Source organism: Gekko japonicus, unplaced genomic scaffold, assembly GCF_001447785.1.
Source record: "Gekko japonicus isolate JY-2015 unplaced genomic scaffold, Gekko_japonicus_V1.1 scaffold25, whole genome shotgun sequence".
Lineage (NCBI taxonomy): Eukaryota > Metazoa > Chordata > Lepidosauria > Squamata > Gekkonidae > Gekko > Gekko japonicus.
Genome location: NW_015171502.1, coordinates 1,515,322 through 1,535,770, shown reverse-complemented (window position 1 = coordinate 1,535,770; position 20,449 = coordinate 1,515,322). Strand labels below are relative to the sequence as shown.

Sequence of the window (20,449 nt, the reverse complement as noted above, 5' to 3'; positions counted from 1 at the left end):
AGGTGTGGGTGTGTGGCTGGATAAGCACACTTCTGGTAACATGGGGGTGTGGCCTATAATGCCAATGAGCTGTGCTGTCAGGGGTGTGGCCTAATATGCTAATAGGTTTCTGCTGTTGGGTGTGGCCTATTATACTAATGCGTTCCTGCTGGGCTTTTTCCACAAAAAAAGCCCTGCTTCTTAGCGATTCTGGGCCCCTGGGCCAAAATTCAAGATTAGGCCTCAGAATGATGTGAACGCATGAAGCCGCCTTATACTGAATTTGATCACCGGTCCGTGAAGGTCAGGATTGTCTACTCAGACTGGCAGCGGCTCTCCAGGGTCTCAGGTGGAGGTCTTTCACATCACCTACCGCCCGATCCTTTTGACTGGAGACTGAACCTGGGACCTTCTGTGCTCAAAACAGAGGCTGTTCCACAGCCCCTGCTCAGACGGACAGTGGCTCTCCAGGGCAGGGGCGTAGCCAGAAAATTTTGGTTGAAGAAGAGGAGGAGGAGGAGATTGGATTTACACCCCGCCCTTCACTACCCAAAGGTGTCTCAGAGCGGCTTACAAACTCCTTTCCCTTCCCCTCCCCACAACAGACACCCTGTGAGGTAGGTGGGGGCTGAGAGAGCTCTGACAGAAACTGCTCTTTTTTTCAAGAACAGCTCTTATCAGAACTACGGCTTGCCCAAGGTCATCCAGCAGGTGCAAGTGGAGGAGTGGGGAATCAAACCGGGTTCTCCCAGATTAGAGTCTGCACACTTAACCACTACACCAAACTGGCTCTGGTTGGTGGGGTGTGAGGAAATCTGGGGGGGGGGGCACCCCGGCCGCACCTGCAGCTCCTCTTGCAGCAGCAGAAGAAGCCGCTCCGGCTGCACGGCGACCTCCAGTCCTCCTCTGGTCCTCTCGATTGGAGAGACGCGATTCTGGGCTGCTTTTCTGTGTAAGCCGGGGAGGGGGACGGGATCTCCGACTCTCTCTATTTTGTGTTTTGCAATTTTATTTTATTTTTAAAAATCTGTTTAGTTTTTGGCCTGGGGGGGGGGGATTGTTAAATGGGACCAAAGCTTCCCTGACTGTGCCTGGGGTGATTTTGGAACGCCCACATAAATCTTACATTAAAAAAAATAATAAAACGATATTTTTTTTGAAATCTCCTGGAAGTTTTAGATTCTTTTTTTTTTGCCTGAGTGGGCAGCGCTCATATGTAGGGGGCATTGCCCCCAAATCCCCCCCAGGCTACAGGCCTGCTCCAGGGTCTCAGGTAGAGGGTCATCACATCCCCTATTGCCTGGTCCTTTTAACTGGAGATGCTGGGGATTGAACCTGGGACCTTCTGCATGCCAAGCAGATGCTCTGCCACTGAGCAAAAGTCCCCACTCTGTCTGGCAGCAGCTCTCGAGGGTCTCAGGCGGAGGGCTTTCTCAATCACCCACTGCCTGGTCCTTTAGACTGGAGACGCCAGGGATTGAACCTGGGACCTGCTGCATGCCAAGCAGATGTTCTGCCACTGAGCCACAGCCTCTCCCCGTGGCTTTCCAGGGTCTCAGGCAGGGGTCTTTCACATCACCTACTGCCGGGTCCTTTTAACTGGAGTTGCCGGGGATTGAACCTGGGACCTTCTGCACGCTAAGCCGGTGCACTTTCACTGAACCACAGCCCCTGCTCTGACCAGCAGAAGTTCTCAAGAGTCTCAGGCAGAAGTCTTTCAGATCACCTACTGCCTGGTCCTTTTGACTGAATTGGCAGGGATAAAACCTGGGACCTTCTGCAGGCCAAGCAGATGCTCTACCACTGGGCCACAGCCCCTACTCAGAGAGGCAGCAGCTTTCCAGGGCCTCAGAGGTCTTTCACATCACCTACTGCCAGATGCTTTAACTGGAGATGCCGGGGATTGAACCTGGGACCTTCTGCATGCCGAGCAGAGGCTCTGCCACTGAGCCACAGCCCCTCATACTGCCAGCCCCACCTCCAGGGCCAAGTAAGGAGCAGCCCACACCAGGTGTGTGGTGGGCATGAGCCACCTCTGCTGCTAGAAGCCAGCTGCCCACGCCCCAGACAGGGCAGATGCAAACAACAGCAGGAGCCTCCTCTTCTTCTTTCTCCCCCGCCCATTTATTTATTTATTTATTTATTTAATTGGATTTACTGGGCCGCCCTCCCCTGCAAGCAGGGCTCAGGGCAGCTTACAACAGTGTTATCTGTTCACATACAACTATATTTAAAAACAGTCCAATAAATAACAATAAGTAAAAACAATGTATATACAGTACTTAAGACGACGGAAAATCCTAATTCCCCAGTCTCCCCGAGGGGAGGGGCTGTGGGGAATGAGGAACCACATGCCGGCAGGGGTCCTTTTGTAGAAAAAGAGGTGCAGGAGCTCATTAGCATAACTTATTTGCATATGCCACACACACCGACATCTCCCTTCCCTTCGCCTCCAAGCCGGGCAAAGGAAAAGTGGGGGGAAGGAACTCAGGTACTTCTGCCTGACAGAGGGGCCAGCCTGCCAGCCCCTCTGACCGTCTAAAGAACCCAGTGCCTGGGTTCCATTCCTTTCCCCCTCTCCCTTCCCTTCACCTCCAAGCGGGCCTGACAGAAGTGGGCCAGGGAGGGCGGTGAGTGGGCCAGGGAAGGCCTTCCCCGACTCACCAGCAGGTGACCAGGGAAGGCACAGGGAGGCCTCCCCGCTCCTTGCAGGGCCTTCCCTGGCGCGCCCACCTCAGCAGGCCAGGGAAGGCTGGGGGGAGGGGCTCTCCAGGCTTGTTACCGCTGGAACGCCGTCCCGGCTCATTCCGGCTGGAAACAACCCCTGCACATGCGAGTGCCAGAAGACGTCCCATCGCTGTCCTCAGCCGAAAGCCCAGCGGAACATCTCTGCCTTACATGCCCTGCGGAAAGGTAACGGCTCCCACACGGCACGCATGTCTTCCGGCAGAGCGTTCCACCAGGTAGGGGCCAGGGCTGGACCTCTCTCGGGCCGGGGACCACCAGGAAGTTCTTTATTAAATTTATGAATCGACCAATCCCTACTATCATAGGGCTCTGGACAACATACATAATATTAAAAGAATAACTAGATAAAACAATAAATCAAATTAAATTACATTTTAAAAGGCAGATGGTGAATAGTAATGGTATTTGTCAGAGAGTTCCACCAGGTTGGGGCCAGGACCGAAAAGGCCCTGTCCCTGTCCAAAGACCTCTGGATATCCTTAGGGTCAGAGATCAGCAGGGTGTTGTTATCCAAGTAGTGGAATGCCCTCCTGGGAACATAATGGACTGAGGGGGTCCAAGGCATTGTGGGGTCTAAGTGTGGATGTCCAAGGCGGCCTATTGGCTAAGACTGCCCCTGCTCCAACATCCCGCATCTTCATTCTCATGCAGCCTCTCTCGTATTACCCCGCCACGAACGGCTCCGCTACGCCCTGGCGGTGACCTCCATCTTCCGCCAGCTCATCATTGTGACCCTCCTGATCATCGGTGATTACTCGGTCTTCTGGCTTTTCGACCTAGTGCGGTACCAGCTGCACGGCGAGATAGTGGCGAGGGGTAAGTCCGGACACGGGCCGGGGAGAGGGGCCATGCCAAACGAGCCCCCGTCTAAACTGGTCCACATTCTCGTGTTCCGCTAACCGGCTCCTTTCCCTTGAAGACTAGAGAGAGTTTATATATTGGAGCTCAGGATCGCTGACATATTTACTTACTCAATGAGTTATTAAATTGTGGGATTCAGTGCCAATGGACTAGGGATGCCAGGCTCCAGGGGGGACCTGGAGTTCTCCCGGAATTACAGCTCATCTCCAGACTATGGAGACCAGTTCTCCTGAAGAAAAATGGCTGCTTCGCAGGGCATCGTACCCCACTAAGGTCCTTACCCTCCCCAGGGTACATCCCCAAACCTCCAGGAGTTTCCCAGCCCGGATCTCACAACCTTACCCTGCCCCCCATCTGGTGGGGAAGGAACCTGGGAACCCTGTGTGAGCATAGATTGAGAACCACCATACAGGAATTACACTGTATTTTATCTGATGTATATTAACTGTTTTTAATTATTACCATGTTTCCCCAAAAATAAGACACCGTCTTATATTTATTTTTTCTCAAGAAGACACACTAGGGCTTATTCCACAACTGCATAGAAATCCTGCTAGGGCTTATTTTTGGGGTAGGTCTTATTTTCGGGGGAACAGGGTATATATTAGATTTGATGGAACCCTCCCCGAGCCCACTATGCAAGGAGGACAGGATACAAATCCGACGAAATAAAACAAAAATAAATAAATATTCAGAATAAAGGTCCAGTGACACCTTTAAGACCAACACGTTTAGTTCTGGGTAGAAGTTTTGTGTGCGTGTGTGTGTGTGTGTGTGTGTGCACGACAGCTTATGCCCAGAATCGTTCGTTGGCCCTCCAGGGGAACTTCTCGGCCACTGTGTGAAACATGGGATGCTGCAGTTGATGGACTACTGGTCTGATCCAGCAGAGCTCTTCTGACGTTTTTATGTTAGCAATCTGATGCGAGGCATGGCTTTCCCCAAAGGATCCTGGGAATTGTTGCTTTACAGAGCTGCTGACGATTCTCTCGCCCCATTCTCCCTCTCCCAGAACTACAACTGCCATGATTCCCCAGAGGAGGGAATGCTTATTATACCAGTGGACTTCTGTAGTAAAGTTTTGCCCTAACTGGGGCCAGCGTAATCGGGGCCGGGCCAAGGTTTTTTGCGCCCTAGGCAGGGCTACCTTCTGGCGCGCCTCCCGGCGCATGCGCCCAACAATCATGGGGTTGCCAACCTCCAGGTGGGGCCTGGAGATAAGGAAGTTGCCTTCCTCATGCCTCCCCGCGAAAGAAGCTAAAGCCTCTGGGGGCGAAAAGACTGGACTGGACACCAGCTGAGCAGAGGCCAGAAGGGGCCCGCTTGCCTTGACATGCCACCCTGCCAATCCGGGGAGAGCTTCGCCACCCCAAATCCGAGGCAGGCTCGATCCCCCCCCCCGGTGCTGCTTACTGGCCTCAGCAGCTGGCAAATGAGGACAGTGGACTGGATTGGGCGAGCTGCCCCTCAGCAGCCGTACCTGGCTCGCCCGCTGGAGCCAGGCCGGTGCCGTGCAGGAAGGCAGGCAGGGAGCCGATGACTGGGCACTCTTCATGGCAGGGACCAGCTGTTTGCACCGTTCGCCACGACCACAGGTGGGTAAGCTGGCTGGCTGGCAGGGGTGGGGTGGGCACTCCTGGCTGCCAGGCGATGCCACCCCTGTCCCTGCCCCTGCCATGGCAGCAGCAATGCTAGCAGGAGGGAAGCTGGTGGTGAGCCTGGAGGGAAGCAGAGGCGAGGAGGCGCGACTGAGGGAGGTGGGCAGCCAGGCGCGGCTGGGCATCCTGGGCAGGTGGAGGAGGTGGTGGGCTTTTGGTGGGGGCGGGGGGGCTTTGGCGGGGGGCGGGTCCAGTTTGGCACCCTAAGGGCCGGCCTGCGCTCTAGGCGAATGCCTAGTTCGCCTAGCGGGTGAGCCGGCCCTGAGCGTAATGCCCTTGGGAAGCATAGCAGGGCAGTGTAGGAAACAGAGAACTCCATATCTGAGAACAACACTATCAAGAAGGGCTTTCTGTGCTGATAGACGACATGATTCTCCTCCCACATAGCTCCTGTGACAATGACCGTCAGCGTGACCGGGACGGGCTACTCGGGCGAGATGTACCGGGACATGGTTTCAGCATTTGATGTGTTGCAGCGCGGGAACATCAGCGTGCTGTCCAAGAAATGCCGCTTGCACCCCTCAGAGCCCGATTACGGTGGCTACGTCATTATCGGTAAGCTCCGGTGTGTCAACAAGCCAGGCCCGTAGCTGCGGCGGGGCGTTTTGGGGTCCCCACCTCCTTCATTAAAAGCCCTGCCCCACAAATAGCCATGCCAAAAACCTTACTTTTGAGGATGTTTCCCAAAAGCTCATGAGAATGCTTCTGAAAGTCTCGCTATGACATAGGTGGTATACAGCTGGACGAGGCTAGCAGAAAGGGGGGTTCCCGCAGGGCTCTTTTTGCAGCAGGAACTCCTTTGCATATTAGGCCACACACCCCTAATGTAGCCAATCCTCCAAGAGCTTACAGAGCTCTTCTTACAGGGGCTACTGTAAGCTCTTGGAGGATTGGCTACATTAGGGGTGTGTCACTTAATATGCAAATGAGCTCCTGCTACAAAAAGAGCCCTGTAAGCCCTTCTAAGCTTTCTTGGCCTGTGGAAGGGAACTCAGCAGGCATTTGAATGCCTTCTGAAGGCAGTTAAATGCCCTCTGATCTGTTTTTCCCCCTAGGAACTGACGCACGTACTACCCTGTCGTTTGAAAGGAAGAGCTAGAAACAGGCACGGAGCTCTCCCCCTTTAAAGACAGGCATTCAGATTAATTTAACTCACTGTAATTTAACTGCCCCCTTGAAAATTAAATGGCCCCCGAACAAAAAAAAAATCTTGGCCACGGGCCTGCAACAAGCACAGTTCAAACTGCGTACCGATCAAGTCTTCTTCTTCTTCGAGAGCTGATGCAGTGAAGTGGACAGAGTGTTTAGACTAGGATCCTGGGCGACGTGGGTTCGCTTTTCCACTTCCACCGCGGAAGCTCACTGGCTGATCTCCGGCCCATCCCACTCCCTCAGCCTACTCTATTTCACGGGGTTGATGTCGTGAGGAAATGGCGGGGGAGGGGCCGTGGCTCAGCGGTAGAGCCTCTGCTTGACACGCAGAAGGTCCCAGGTTCAGTCCCTGGCACCTCCGAGTAAAAAGACCAGGTAGGAGGTGATGGGAAAGACCTCAGCCTGAGGCCCTGGAAAGCCGCATCCAGCAGTCTGAGGAGACAATACTGACCTTGATAGACCACTGGTCTGGTTTAGTCTAAGGCGGCTTATGTGTTTGTGTGTGTGAAAGGCCTGCATTGTTCCCTGTAGAAGAGGAGAAGAGATTGGATGTATACCCCGCCCTTCACTCAGAGTCTCGTAGTGGCTTACAAACTCCCTTTCCCCCCCCCCCCCCACAACAGACACCCTGTGAGGTAGGTGGGGCTGAGAGAGATTTGAGAGAAACTGCCGTTTCAAGGACAGCTCTGACAGAACTATGGCTTGCCCAAGGTCATCCAGCAGCTGCAAGTGGAGGAGTGGGGAATCAGACCTGGTTCTCCCAGACTGGAGTCCGTGCACTTAACCACTACACCAAACTGGCTCTCCTACACCAAACTCAGGACCAGGATATCTAAAGGTCCCCCTCACTCCCGGATGAAGCCACCTGCTCTTTAAAGAGGTTCTTTTGCTGGAGGCTGCTGGCTTGAGGGGTTAAGCAGTTAAGCCACCAGAGGCAAGGCCTTTTCTGTTGTGGCACCCCATTTGAGAAAAGCCTTCCCAAGGGACACCCGCCGAGCACCTACTTGCCCAGGCCCTCCTGGAAAAAGGGCTAGATTGAGAGAGACTCATTTTCAGTGTTGGAGCTTTTTTCATAGCCTCTTCTTTGCTTTCCCTTGAAATGGACATTGTTGAGGGGAAAAGCCATGTCCATTTAGTTTCTGATTTCCTTCATTAACTACTGACCTGGATAGCCCAGGATAGCCCGATCCCGTCAGCTCTCGGAAGCTAAGCAGTGTCAGCCTTGGCTAGTATATGGAAGGGCGACCTCCAAGGAATACCAGGGTCATGAAGCAGAGGCAGGCAATGGCTAACCACCTCTGAGATGTCTCTTGCCTTAAAAACAAGTCTAGCCACCTAGTGGTGCATAACGCTAAAGGAGCTAGAACTTCTGGCTGCCAGACCATCTTAGGATCTCCTGGCTATTCTATACACAATGTCATACAGTAATTGTCCTGACCTGGATAGCCCAGGCTGGCCTGATCTCGTCAGATCTGGGAAGCTAAGTAAGGTCGGCCTTGGCTACTATTTGGAAGGGCGACCTCCAAGGAATACCAGGGCAGCAATGCAGAGGCAGGCAATGGCAAACCGCCTCTGAACGTCTCTTGCCTAAAAAACAAGTCTAGCTCGCCACCTAGTGGTGCACAATGCTAAAAGAACTAGCACTTCTGGCTTCTAGACAATCTTAGGATATGCTGGCTATCAGGGGTCATTTCGTAGACAAAAAGGTGGAGGAGCTCATTAGCATAACTCATTAGCATAACTTATTTGCATATGCCACACCCCCTGACATCACCGGAAGTGTGTCAGAGGGCAACACCCACTGCAACTTACCTGGCTGCTGCTTACTCCTCGTGGCCCAGGGCTGCTGGGAGCAGGGGGAGGGGCTTGTTGCATGTACCCGCCCCCTGGGCTCTTTACTGCTGGAGCTCCGCTCCTGTGTGCTCCTGCAGGAAATGACCCCTGCTGGCTATTTTACACACGATAGCCATATGATAATTAACTAATTAATTAGATTTCTTCACTGTCTGCTCTTCTCTCAGCTCTGGTGCAACTGACAAGGCTTTCCCCCCAGCCTTGTAAGTTTCACTGCTGAATGAAGAAATGGGAGTGGAATAAAATAGGATACTGATGGGAGCGCACCTGAGTCCTGTGGAACAATCGAAGCTAGCATTTCCTCACGGGGAAGTATGTCTCCTATACTAGCTGGAGAAGAATGTGGCGATCTTTAAGACAGGAAAAGTACTTCTTGTGCATGGCGGGAGAGTGCATCGGCTGAAGAGGGCATCGTGAAAGCGCTTGAAAATTCACTGTTGTCAATTTCAGACTACTAAAGTCTTTCTAGAAACCAGCATGATGCTCTCAAATGTGCAGTGTTCTGTAGCGGGCCCTTGTGGCCAAAACTGGAATGGCAAAGCACATGGAATGCCTACAGTCCTGAGAAGTGGCAGGAATGGCTGTCACAAGGGGATGGATCCAGGGTTTACATGTTAGGGCCGGCCTTGCACAAGAGCATATGCGTACCGTATGCATGAAAGGCTGCTACTAACCTACAGCCAGTCTTAGCCAACGGGCAACAGGGGAGGCTGCCCTGGTTCCCATGCTGTGGGGGGCCCAACCTCCCGTGGCACCACCCACCCCAGTGGAGGGGGGGCAAAGAAAAATAACAGGCTGCAGTGGCTCAAGTGGTTAAGAAGCTGAACTGCAGGCTGGAAGGTCGGTAGTTCGGCAGTTCGAGACCCGAGTGCCGCGTGACAGAGTGAGCTCCCGTCTCTGGCCCCAGCTCCTGCCAACCTAGCAGTTTGAAAGCAAGAAATTGCAAGTAGATAAATAGGCACTGCTTCGGTGGGAAGGTAATGGCGTTCCGTGTGCCTCGGTGTCTAGTCATGCCAGCCACATGACCACGAAAATATCTTTGGACAGCACTGGCTCTTCAGCTTGAAAACGGAGATGAGCACCGCAACCGTAGAGTCATATTCGACTGGCTTTCAAGCAAGGGAACCTTTACCTGCCTCACATCAAGCGAGGGCTGCCCTTGCTTGGCCCTGCCAGGGAGATCCGGTGGGAAGTCCCTGTGGGGGGTGGCAGTGATTCTGGGACCCCACTGTGGACTTTTTGGCATAGCGGTTAGGAGTGTGGACTCTACTCCAGGAGAACTGGGTTTGATTCCCCACTCCTCCACATGCAGCTGCTGGTGTGACCTTGGGTAAGTCACAAGTTCTCTCAGAGCTGTTCTCTCAAGAGCAGTCCTCGAAAGAGCTCTCTCAGCCCCACCTACCTCACAGGGTGTCTGTTGTGGGGAGGGGGAGGGGAAGATGATTGTAAGCCGCTCTGAAACTCCTTTGGGTAGTGAAGGGCAGGGTATAAATCCAATCTATTCTCCTTTTGACTGGGGCCCCAGAATTACTGAGACCTTTATGGGACCTTTATATCATGTTCAACATCACTGGCAACTTATCCTACCTTACCTCCAAAACATCTTCATCAAGCTTTGTGGCGATTTGGTTCCTCATAATGAAACATCTGACAAAACAAGCTGATATTCCTGATGTAATTGATACTCTATATCTGTGGTCATTTTGAAAGATCTTTCGGTACTTTTAATGTCCAGATTAAAACATAGAAAAGGAAAACAGGGCAGATAATGTCTCTGGCTTATTGTATGTATCTAGATTAGCCTTTATGTATTTTGGTTAAGTCATTGATTATTGTGGCATCTCTGTCATTGTACGATATTGCACTGTCTCATCTTGTTACGCTTGCGATGAGAAAATGCAATAAACTGTTTTTTAGAAAAGAATTACTGAGACCGCTACAGCTCTTTGCCACATGAGACCGGAAGAGCATTTTGCAAAGAAAAACCACCCAGTTTTGCTTGCGGTGTTTCCCCCCCCCCCCTCCCCAATCAATGTTTTATTTGTTATTCAAAAAATAATACAAACATAAAATTCAAGGCAATAAGAATTACAAAGTTATGATAGATCCTAACACGTAGAATAAGGGATAATATACAGTGCACTGTAACATTAGAACAATAAGGATTTTGTAGAGAAATAAGTGGTGAAACTTACCGTCTTTTAACTTAACCTGTGGATATTGAGCTCTTAAAGGTAAAGGTAAAGGTTCCCTTGCTCGAAAGCCAGTTGAATCCGACTCTAGGGTTGCGGTGCTCATCTCCGTTTCGAAGCCGAAGAGCCAGCCCTGTCCGAAGACGTTTCCGTGGTCATGTGGCCGGCAGGACTAAACACCAAGGCGCACGGAACGCTGTTTCCTTCCCACCGAAGTGGTACCTATGTATCTACTTGCAATTTCTTGCTTTCGAACTGCTAGGTTGGCAGGAGCTGGAACTAGAGGCGGGAGCTCACTCCATCATGCGGCATACTCGGGTCTCGAACTGCTGAACTACCAACCTTCCACAGCCTGCAGTTCAGCGTCTTAACCACTTGAGCCACCGCAGATCTTAGATAAGCGAAAAAAAGATGATTAGGGCAGCTTAATAAACCTTACCATACTTGCAGTGTTTTTAAAAAATTAATATGTATGCAATTTCCCCCCTACCATTACAATCATAGATGTTACATTCAATGCTCCCTCTAAGCTGTGGAGTCTTGTGAGCAAAAATTCTACTTTGTGAGCTATTGGCATTAAACTTGTGAGCAGGCGATTTGGCTACTGAATAAATTAGTTTGCTCTGGAGCCATCCCTCCTGAGCTGAGACAGAAATGTGTGAGCCGGAGGCTAAAGAACTGTGAGCTGGCTCACACTAACTCAGCTTAGAGGGAACACTGGTTACATTTTAGATTTTTTTTTTAAGATAGAAAAGCTCAAGGAGCAGAGCTATAGAAGGAAGCTGGCTGATTATCCACATCATTTAAAAACAACAACAACATATGTTTCAAAAAACATCCCTCTGCTTTCTGGCTATTCCCTGCACCACTTATGTTTCAGCTGCTTAAGTAGCATCTCATTTCTAAAGGGGAAAAAATACACAGATTTTCAGTCTTCAGACTGTCACATCTGGATGCTTCAGATGCTGGCAGTCCTTAAAATGTGCACAAAATCTCATTTTCCTGGAAACTGGCTTTGAACCAATGTGGTATAGAGGTTAAAGGTTTCTCTTGCACGAAAACCAGTCAAATCCGACTCTAGGGGGCAGTGCTCGTCCCCACTTCCAAGCCGAAGAGCCAGCGCTGTCCGCAGACGTTTCCGTGGTCATGTGGCCGGCATGACTAAACGCCAAGGCGCACGGAACACTGTTACCTTCCCACTGAAGTAGTACCTATTTATTTGCAATTTCTTGCTTTTGGAACTGCTAGGTTGGCAGGAGCTGGGGCCAGAGACGGGAGCTCACCCTGTCATGCGGCACTAGGGTCTCGAACTATCGAACTAAAGACCTTCCAGTCTGCAATTCTGCGTCATAACCTCTGAGCCACCGCAGCCCTAGGAGACCCAGGTTACAATCCCCACTCTTCCTTGGTGGCGGGCTGGTAAACCTTGGGCCGGTCACACTCTCTCAGTCTAGCCTACCTTACTGGGTTGTTGTGGAGACAAAATGGAGAAAAGGAGACTGTTGTAAGCGACTTTGGGTCCCCACTGGGGAGAAAATTGAGCCATTTTTATTTTTATTTTTATTGCTGTTCTCTCAAGCAGTTCTCTCAGAGCTCTCTCAGCCCCACCTACCTCATGGTGTGTCATGGGGAGAGGAAGGGAAGGTGATTGTAAGCCGCTCTGAGACTCCACTGGTGTAGGGCAGGGTATAAATCTAACTTTCCTCCTCCTCCTCCTACTAGTACTAGTTAAGCAAAAATTAGATAGTCTGTGCCAAATCAAGGTGGTACACCCTCAGCTCAGTGATCTTTACAAGCCACTCCAAAGCTTCCAAAATAAGGACTTGCTTTAACACCTCCAATAAAACTTTAGAGCTACAATCAAGAAGATACAATAAAAGGTTTCCATTTAGGAGATGATCTTGACTTCACTTTCAACTTCAATTTCTGACCTGGAAACTGTAAAGATTTAAACAGGGATGAAACTGGGTACATAAATCCCACACTCATAGAGCAATTATTGGTTTGTACATTTCATATGGATGCCTGGGGGAAAAGATTTCAGTCCATAACCCCTTACTAACCAGTTACTGTCCATCCAGTTTAGCCTTGCTTCCCGCCACAAAACAAAATACACACCCTCTCCATCTGGTGGTGGCTACAAGCACAGACAGCTTCAAGAGGGGGCTGGATGAACTTATGGAGGAGAGGTCCATCAGTGGCTATATAGGTATAGAAGGAACACTCTGGCTGGGCTAGTCTTGTGGGGAGGGGAAGGGAAGGTGATTGTGACGTTCCGTATTGTTGGTGCTTGGGGGGGGGCAAGAGTGGGAAGGCTTCTGGAGTTCTGGCTGGTGGACCTCCTGATGGCCCCTGGTATTTTTGGCCCCTGTGTGATGGTGCGTTCAGACGGGGCGTTTCTGCCAGCATAAACTGCACCGGTTGGAACTTACCTCCTGTCTGCGGATCCCTTCGGTGGACGCCCGCTTACACACTGCGGGCGTCGGGGTTTTTTGGTTTTTTTTAAAGCACAGTTTGAGCATGCGCATAGGCAGCCATTCAGAGAATGGCGATCTTTGCGCATGCTCAACCCCCCCCCCCCCCTTAAATTTAAACTTTAAAGGTAAGGACTTACCTTTAAAGTTTAAAGCCCAACCTGGCCTCCCTGTAGTCCCGGACTCCTCCGGGAAGTTAAACTAAGAGCTTTTTCTCCCCTAACAAACGCTTGGGGCGAAGCTTCGCCCGAGCGCATATCGCTTAGTTTAAAAAAAAAATGGCGGGGGAAAGCCGGAAGCCTCAGGCTTCCGACGGAAGTGTCTCTGCAACGGAGGAGAGCGATCAGACGCCGGGGTGCACCATTTACAACCGTTGCACTCAGTTTACCACCACTTGGGACCTAGTGGCAGAGTGAACGGTGTAAAGGGATTTACAACGGTTAGGGACGGGAGGCAGATGTTCGCCGTGTGAACGCCCGTAAGTACACCGGTTGGAACCGGCACCCTAACCGTTGTAAATCCCCCGTCTGAACGCACCCAGAGTGTTGGACTAGATCGGCCATTGGACTGATCCAACATGGCTTCTCTGATGTCCTTATGCCTCCTGAAGATCCTCTTCAGGAAGCCACCACGGAGAAGGCCCGGGCTCCACTCAGTGCCAGATGGGACAGCCAAGAATCTCCCCCTTCCGCTCAATGTAGGAAAACCAGAACTAGAGCCTCCGTGGTGGATGCTCTGTCCGGCCTCTTCTTGAAAACCTCCCGCGAAGGAGAGCTGACCTGACGGCTGCTTCCATTTGTCCCCCTCCCCAGGTCTCATGTACGGAGCCTGTTTATTCATCGCCGTCTTTGGCAGCTACGTGCAGCGGCTGCGGCGGATCGTGTGCGCCTGGTACTACCCCTCCCGTGAGCAGGTGAGAGCAACACACGACCTCCCCCCACCATCCACCAGTCCTGGAATGGGCTGACATTTCCCACAGGTCTGATTGGCTAGTGACTGTTCAGTGGCTTGCTCCTTTTTCTGTTCTGCCTGCAGCCAGGGGCGGACTGGCCATTATAACCAGTGGGGAATTTCCCAGGGGGCCAATAACTTGCCCCCCCACTTGGGCTGGTCCAGTCCGGGGGGGGCACATATGGCCCAGGGAAGGGGGCTTCTAGCCAGCATGAGCAACAGGTGCCTCAGGGAAAACTGCTCCTGACCCAGAAAACCTGCAGAAGGTGCCCAGCCGAGTCCAGCCAATCAAGGTGCAGGGCTGGCTGGCTCTTCCTTCAATCCTCCCTCCCTCCTTTGTGGGGGCAGGGCGTGGATAGATCAGGGGCAGGGCCCTTTTCCAGGGCTGTTTTTGCTCCCAGTCTGCCCTGGCCTGCAGTATGCAATTTGGCTTACTTGCTCGAGCTGTTCATTGTGCCCTTGAACTGCTCCTGCCAAAGGTTTGTGTAGCATTGGTCTTCAGCAGAGACCATGAACTGTGCGCCCTGCCCCCTGCACCTTCCCTACCTCACAGGGTTGTTGCAAGGATAAAATAGGAGCCAGAGGACCATGTCCACTGCCCTCATCTCCTTGGAGGACAGGTGGGGGGAAAATACCCGAGCTGGCCAGATCCTTGACATGAATCTTGGACAATTGACCCTCCAGCATACAGATGACACAGTTCAAGTGGGTTGGTCTTAGGAATAGTGCTCCTTAATAACATAAGAAGAACCCTGCTGGATCAGTCCATCCTGCCTCACACAGTGGCCCCAACCAGTTCCTCTGGGGGGCCAGCAACAGGGCAGAGAGGCCGAAGCCTTCCCCTCATAAGAACATCAGAAGAGCCCTGCTGGATCAGACCACTGAGGGTCCCTCTAGTCCAGCATCCCGTCTCACACAGGGGCCTCAACCAGTTCCTCTGGAGGGCCAACAACAGGGTGTAGAGGCTGAGGCCTTCCCCTCATAAGAATATAAGAAAAACCCGGCTGGATCAGAGCAGTGGTCCATCTAGTCCAGCATCCTGTCTCACACAGTGGCCTCAACCAGTTCCTCTGGAGGGCCAGCAACAGGGCAGAGAGGCCAAGACCTTCCCCTGAGGTTGCCTTCTGACTCTGGGATTCAGAGGATTAGTGCCTCTGAATGTGGAAGTTCCCTTCAGTCACCATGGCAAGTAGCCATTGATAAATGTATCCTCAGTGAGGCTCCATCTGGTCCAGCATTCCTGTCTCACACAGAGGCCAACCAGTCCCCCTAGAGAGCCAAACAAACAGGGCACAGAGGCCCAGGCCTTCCCCTGACCCCCTTTGTGGGGGGCACCAGTTGCCACTGATGTTTTTTAAACCAGATTCCCCCTCCTTTTCCTCCAAACAAGCTATTTTTAAAAAGGAGCTGTCACATCGCAAAGCTTCTTGTTCAAACTATGGGTGGTAGTGAAAGTGCCATCCAGTCGCAGGTGACCGAGGGTGACCTCGTAGGCTTTTCAAGGCAAGAGAGGTTCAGAAAGGGTTTGCCACTTCCTGCCTCTGCGTAGCAACCCTGGACTTCCTTGGGGGTCTCCCATCCAAGCGCTAACCAGGGCTGACCCTGCTTAACTTTGGGATCGGATGAGATCGGGCTAGCCATCCAGGTTGGGGCAAACAATGTATAGAAAGGGCGAACTGGTACTCTGGGCAGGGCCATGCAGGGGCTGGCCCCGCCTTGTGATAGGGCCCTGCATTCTGCGCCAGGCAGTTTCTTCTGCTCACTCGGGACTCCCTGCCCCTAGGAAAGAATCTGCTACCTCTACAACACCATCCTGACCCGAAGGACGACTTTACTGAGTGCTGTGCTGAAGGCCGTGAGGAGGCGTTCAGTGGACGGAGGTCATACCAACCTCTTCCTCATCTTGGCTGCCAAGTAAGTTGGAGATATTTTTCCTAGAGAGGCAGAGGATTGACACATGGTTCTGTCTTCAAAAAGTCACCTTTTTGAAGTTTGGTGTAGTGGTGAGGAGCAATGTTCCCTCTAAGCTGTGGAGTCCTGTGAGCAAAAATTCTACTTTGTGAGCTACAGGCATTAAAGTTGTGAGTAAGAGATTTGGCTACTGCATACATTAGTTTGCTCCGGAGCCCTCCTTCCTGAGCTAAGACAAAAACCTGTGAGCTGGAGGCTAAAAAACTCAGCTTAGAGGGAACACTGGTGAGGAGTGCGGACTCCCAGATTACTGGGAGAACCAGGTTTGATTCCCCACTCCTCCACATGCAGCTGCTGGGTGACCTTGGGTCAGTCACAAGTTCTCTCAGAGCTGTTCTCTGAAGAGCAGTTCTTGAAGAGCTCTCTCAGCCCCACCTACCTCACAGGCAGTGTTACCTCTAAACTGAGTTAGTGTGAGCTGGCTCACAGTTTTTTAGGCTTCAGCTCACACAATTTTGTCTTAGCTCAGGAAAGATGGCTCCAGAACAAACTAATTTATGCAGGAGCCAAATTACACACTCACAACTTTAATGCTAGTAGCTCACAAAGTAGAATTTTTGCTCACAACACTCCACAACTTAGATGGAGCATTGCTCACAGGGTGCCTGTTGAGGGGAGAAGAAGGGGAGGACATTGTAAGCCACTGTGAGACGCCGAGTGAAGGGCGGGGTATAAATCCAATCTCTTCCTCTTCCTCTTTTACACAAAGAGTGGTTAAAATGTGGAATTCGCTGTCAGAGGATGTAGTGATGGCCACAGGAAGGGGACAAGATAGATTCATGGAGGAGAGGTCTATCAGTGGCTACCAGCCATGGTGGCTGAGGGGAACCTTCACATTCAGAGGCACTAAGCCTCTGATTCCCAGACCGCCAAGCTTTCTCCCTCTCTTTGCCCCCAGCGGCGGCAGCGAGGCCTCACTGGCCCGCCAAGCTTTCTCCCTCTCTTTGCCCCCAGCGGCGGCAGCGAGGCCTCACTGGCCCGCCAAGCTTTCTCCCTCTCTTTGCCCCCAGCGGCGGCAGCGAGGCCTCACTGGCCCGCCAAGCTTTCTCCCTCTCTTTGCCCCCAGCGGCGGCAGCGAGGCCTCACTGGCCCGCCAAGCTTTCTCCCTCTCTTTGCCCCCAGCGGCGGCAGCGAGGCCTCACTGGCCCGCCAAGCTTTCTCCCTCTCTTTGCCCCCAGCGGCGGCAGCGAGGCCTCACTGGCCCGCCAAGCTTTCTCCCTCTCTTTGCCCCCAGCGGCGGCAGCGAGGCCTCACTGGCCCGCCAAGCTTTCTCCCTCTCTTTGCCCCCAGCGGCGGCAGCGAGGCCTCACTGGCCCGCCAAGCTTTCTCCCTCTCTTTGCCCCCAGCGGCGGCAGCGAGGCCTCACTGGCCCGCCAAGCTTTCTCCCTCTCTTTGCCCCCAGCGGCGGCAGCGAGGCCTCACTGGCCCGCCAAGCTTTCTCCCTCTCTTTGCCCCCAGCGGCGGCAGCGAGGCCTCACTGGCCCGCCAAGCTTTCTCCCTCCCTTTGCCCCCAGCGGCGGCAGCGAGGCCTCACTGGCCCGCCAAGCTTTCTCCCTCTCTTTGCCCCCAGCGGCGGCAGCGAGGCCTCACTGGCCCGCCAAGCTTTCTCCCTCTCTTTGCCCCCAGCGGCGGCAGCGAGGCCTCACTGGCCCGCCAAGCTTTCTCCCTCTCTTTGCCCCCAGCGGCGGCAGCGAGGCCTCACTGGCCCGCCAAGCTTTCTCCCTCCACCCTCCCCCGTCGGCGGTGGCAGCGAGGCCTCGGCGGCCCACCAAACTTTCTCCCTCCCCCTCTCTGGCGGCGGCGGCAAAGCCGTTCTAAGAGCATTCCCTGCACATCCTCAGGGTATGCTCTTTTACTTTTGGGGGGGATTTACTTATCCCCCCTATATTTTTTACAGTTTTTTCTGCACACCTGGGCATTGCCCCGTGTGCGCAGGAAAACCTCACTGCCCCCCAGGTGCCCCCGATGTGCGGATTTGGATATCCGCACGCAGGGGGCGCCTTGGGAATTAGATATATAGATGTGCTGATTAAACTCCCCCATCCAGGCATTCCAGATCCCGTCATTAGCATGAATTAGGCACGCTGAGCTTGCCGCGCAGTCTCTTACTCAGCACCATCTGCCCTCTCATGCTCATCTGCACAATTAAGTCTGGTTTGGCCCATCATGGGAAGGGGCAAGGCTGCTGGAAACCCCGCCCACTGCAACGTCTCATGCAGCCAACTCTTTGGCTGGCGAGACTGCTGCGGGCGTTTCCCACACGCTTTCCACGCGATCCTCGCAGCCAGAAGGCCTAGAGGCTCGGCTGGTTCGGCAACCCCTTCCAGCTTCTCAGATGGCAGCACGCACCGTTCAGGCTGCCCCCCCTCAAGTACATCTTCACCACCCCCACCCCTGTGTTCCCTCCAAGCTGAGTGAGTGTGAGCCCGCTCACAGTTTTCTAGCCTCCAGCTCACACGTTTGTCGTAGCTCAGGAAGGAGGGCTCCAGAGCAAACTAACTTATGCAGCAGCCAAATCGCTCGCTCACAGCTTCATTGCCCGTAGCTCACAATTTTTGCTCACAACTCTCCTCAGCTTAGAGGGCGCACTGCACCCGAAATTTAAAAAAAAAATGTAACTCGTATGGATTTGTTGGTAACCAGTTTGGTGTAGTGGTTAAGTGTGCAGATTCTAATCTGGGAGCACCGGGTTTGATTCCCCACTCCTCCACCTGCAGCTGCTGGATGACCTTGGGCAAGCCGTAGTTCTGTCAGAGCTGTCCTTGAAAGAGCAGTTCTCTCAAAGCTCTCTCAGCCCCACCGACCTCAGAGGGTGCCTGTTGTGGGGAGGGGAAGGGAAAGGCGTTTGTAAGCCGCTCTGAGACTCCGAATGACGGGCAGGGTATAAATCCAATCTCCCCCCCCTCCTCCTTGATAGTCGATTATATCTGCATCAATTGACATTTGTGCGGAAAGCAGTTATATAAAGAAGAATGCTTTCTTACTATTTTTAAGCAACGCCCTCATGTGCTGTGTCGTGAAGTACCAGTTTGGTGTAGTGGTTAAGTGTGCAGACTCTAATCTGGGAGAACCGGGTTTGAGTCCCCACTCCTCCTCCACATGCAGCTGCTGGTGTGACCTTGGGTCAGTCACAAGTTCTCTCAGAGCTGCTCTCTCAGGAGCATTCCTTGAAAGAGCTCTCTCAGCCCCCACCTGCCTCACAGGGTGTCTGTTGTGGGGAGGGGGAGGGGGTTGTAAGCTGCTATGAGACTCTGAGTGAAGGGCGGGGTAGAAATCCAACCTCTTCTTTCTTCTTCTACCTTAGAGGAGGCATCCCTACCCTTTTCTCTCTCACACAGAAGGGAATGCCTCTTCCAGTGCCACCTCAGGTACCCCACATCATCCTGTGCGCTCCCGCAGGAAATGACCCCTGCCATAACCTACTGTCTGGTCCTTTTAACTGGGGACACCAGGGATTGAACTCTGCATGCCAAGAGCCAGTTTGGTGTCGTGGTTAAGTGCGCGGACTCTAATCTGGGAGAACCGGGTTTGATTCCCCACTCCTCCACTTGCACCTGCTGATGTGACCTTGGGTCAGTCACAAGCTCTGGCACAGCTGTCCTTGAAAAAGAGCAGTTTGCGTCAGAGTTCTCTCAGCCCCACCCACCTCACAGGGTGTCTGTTGTGGGGAGGGGAAGGGAAAGGAGTTTGTAAGCCGCTCTGAGACACCTTTGGGTAGTGAAGGGCGGGGTATAAATCCAATCTCCTCTTCAGTGTTCCCTCTAAGCTGAGTTAGTGTGACCTAGCTCACAGTTTTTTAGCCTCCGGCTCACACATTTCTGTCTCGGCTCAGGAAGGAGGGCTCCAGAGCAAACTAAGTTATGCCACAGCCAAATCACCTGCTCAGAACTTTAATGGCAGTAGCTCACAAAGTAGAATTTTTGCTCACAAGACTCCACAGCTTAGAGGGAACATTGCTCCTCTTCTTCTTTTACCTCACAGGGTGTCTGTTGTGGGGAGGGGAAGGGAAAGGAGTTTGTAAGCCGCTCTGAGACACCTTTGGGTAGTGAAGGGCGGAGTGTAAATCCAATCTCCTCTTCTTCTTCTTTTACCTCACAGGGTGTCTGTTGTGGGGTGGGGAAGGAAAAGGAGTTTGTAAGCCGCTCTGAGACACCTTTGGGTAGTGAAGGGCGGGGTAGAAATCCAATCTCCTCTTCTTCTTCTTTTACCTCACAGGGTGTCTGTTGTGGGGAGGGGAAGGGAAAGGAGTTTGTAAGCCGCTCTGAGACTCCAAGTGAAGGGCGGGGTATAAATCCAATCTCTTCTTCTTCTCTTCTTCTTCCACTGAGCGACAGCCCCTCCCCACCCTTGGCCCATCCAGATCAGTCTGGTCTGCTCAGACTGGCAGCCGCTCTCCAAGGTCCCAGGCGGAGGTCTTTCCCATTCACCTCCTGCCTGGTCCTCTTCACTGGTGATGCCGGAGATTGAACCTGGGGCCTTCCGCATGCCAAGCAGAGGCTCTTCCACTGAGCCACAGCCCCTCCCAAAATCTGGGCCCGGGCCCGGTGCCAGCCTATTGTAACCTCCCCCCCCCCCCGCTCTCCTTTGCAGGGTACCCCCGCTGGCCTGG

General features: G+C 52.8%; 1 protein-coding gene across 1 annotated transcript in view; it reads left to right on the top strand.

Moving 5' to 3' along the window:
* Positions 1-20,449, top strand: part of DCST2 (DC-STAMP domain containing 2) — a 66,070-nt gene that overhangs the window by 33,423 nt on the left and 12,198 nt on the right. Inside the window, exons 8-11 of the mRNA XM_015419103.1 lie at positions 3,379-3,543; positions 5,634-5,801; positions 13,731-13,831; positions 15,653-15,783. Coding sequence (XP_015274589.1) covers positions 3,379-3,543; positions 5,634-5,801; positions 13,731-13,831; positions 15,653-15,783 — 565 coding nt within the window. The remainder of the gene's footprint in view (positions 1-3,378; positions 3,544-5,633; positions 5,802-13,730; positions 13,832-15,652; positions 15,784-20,449) is intronic.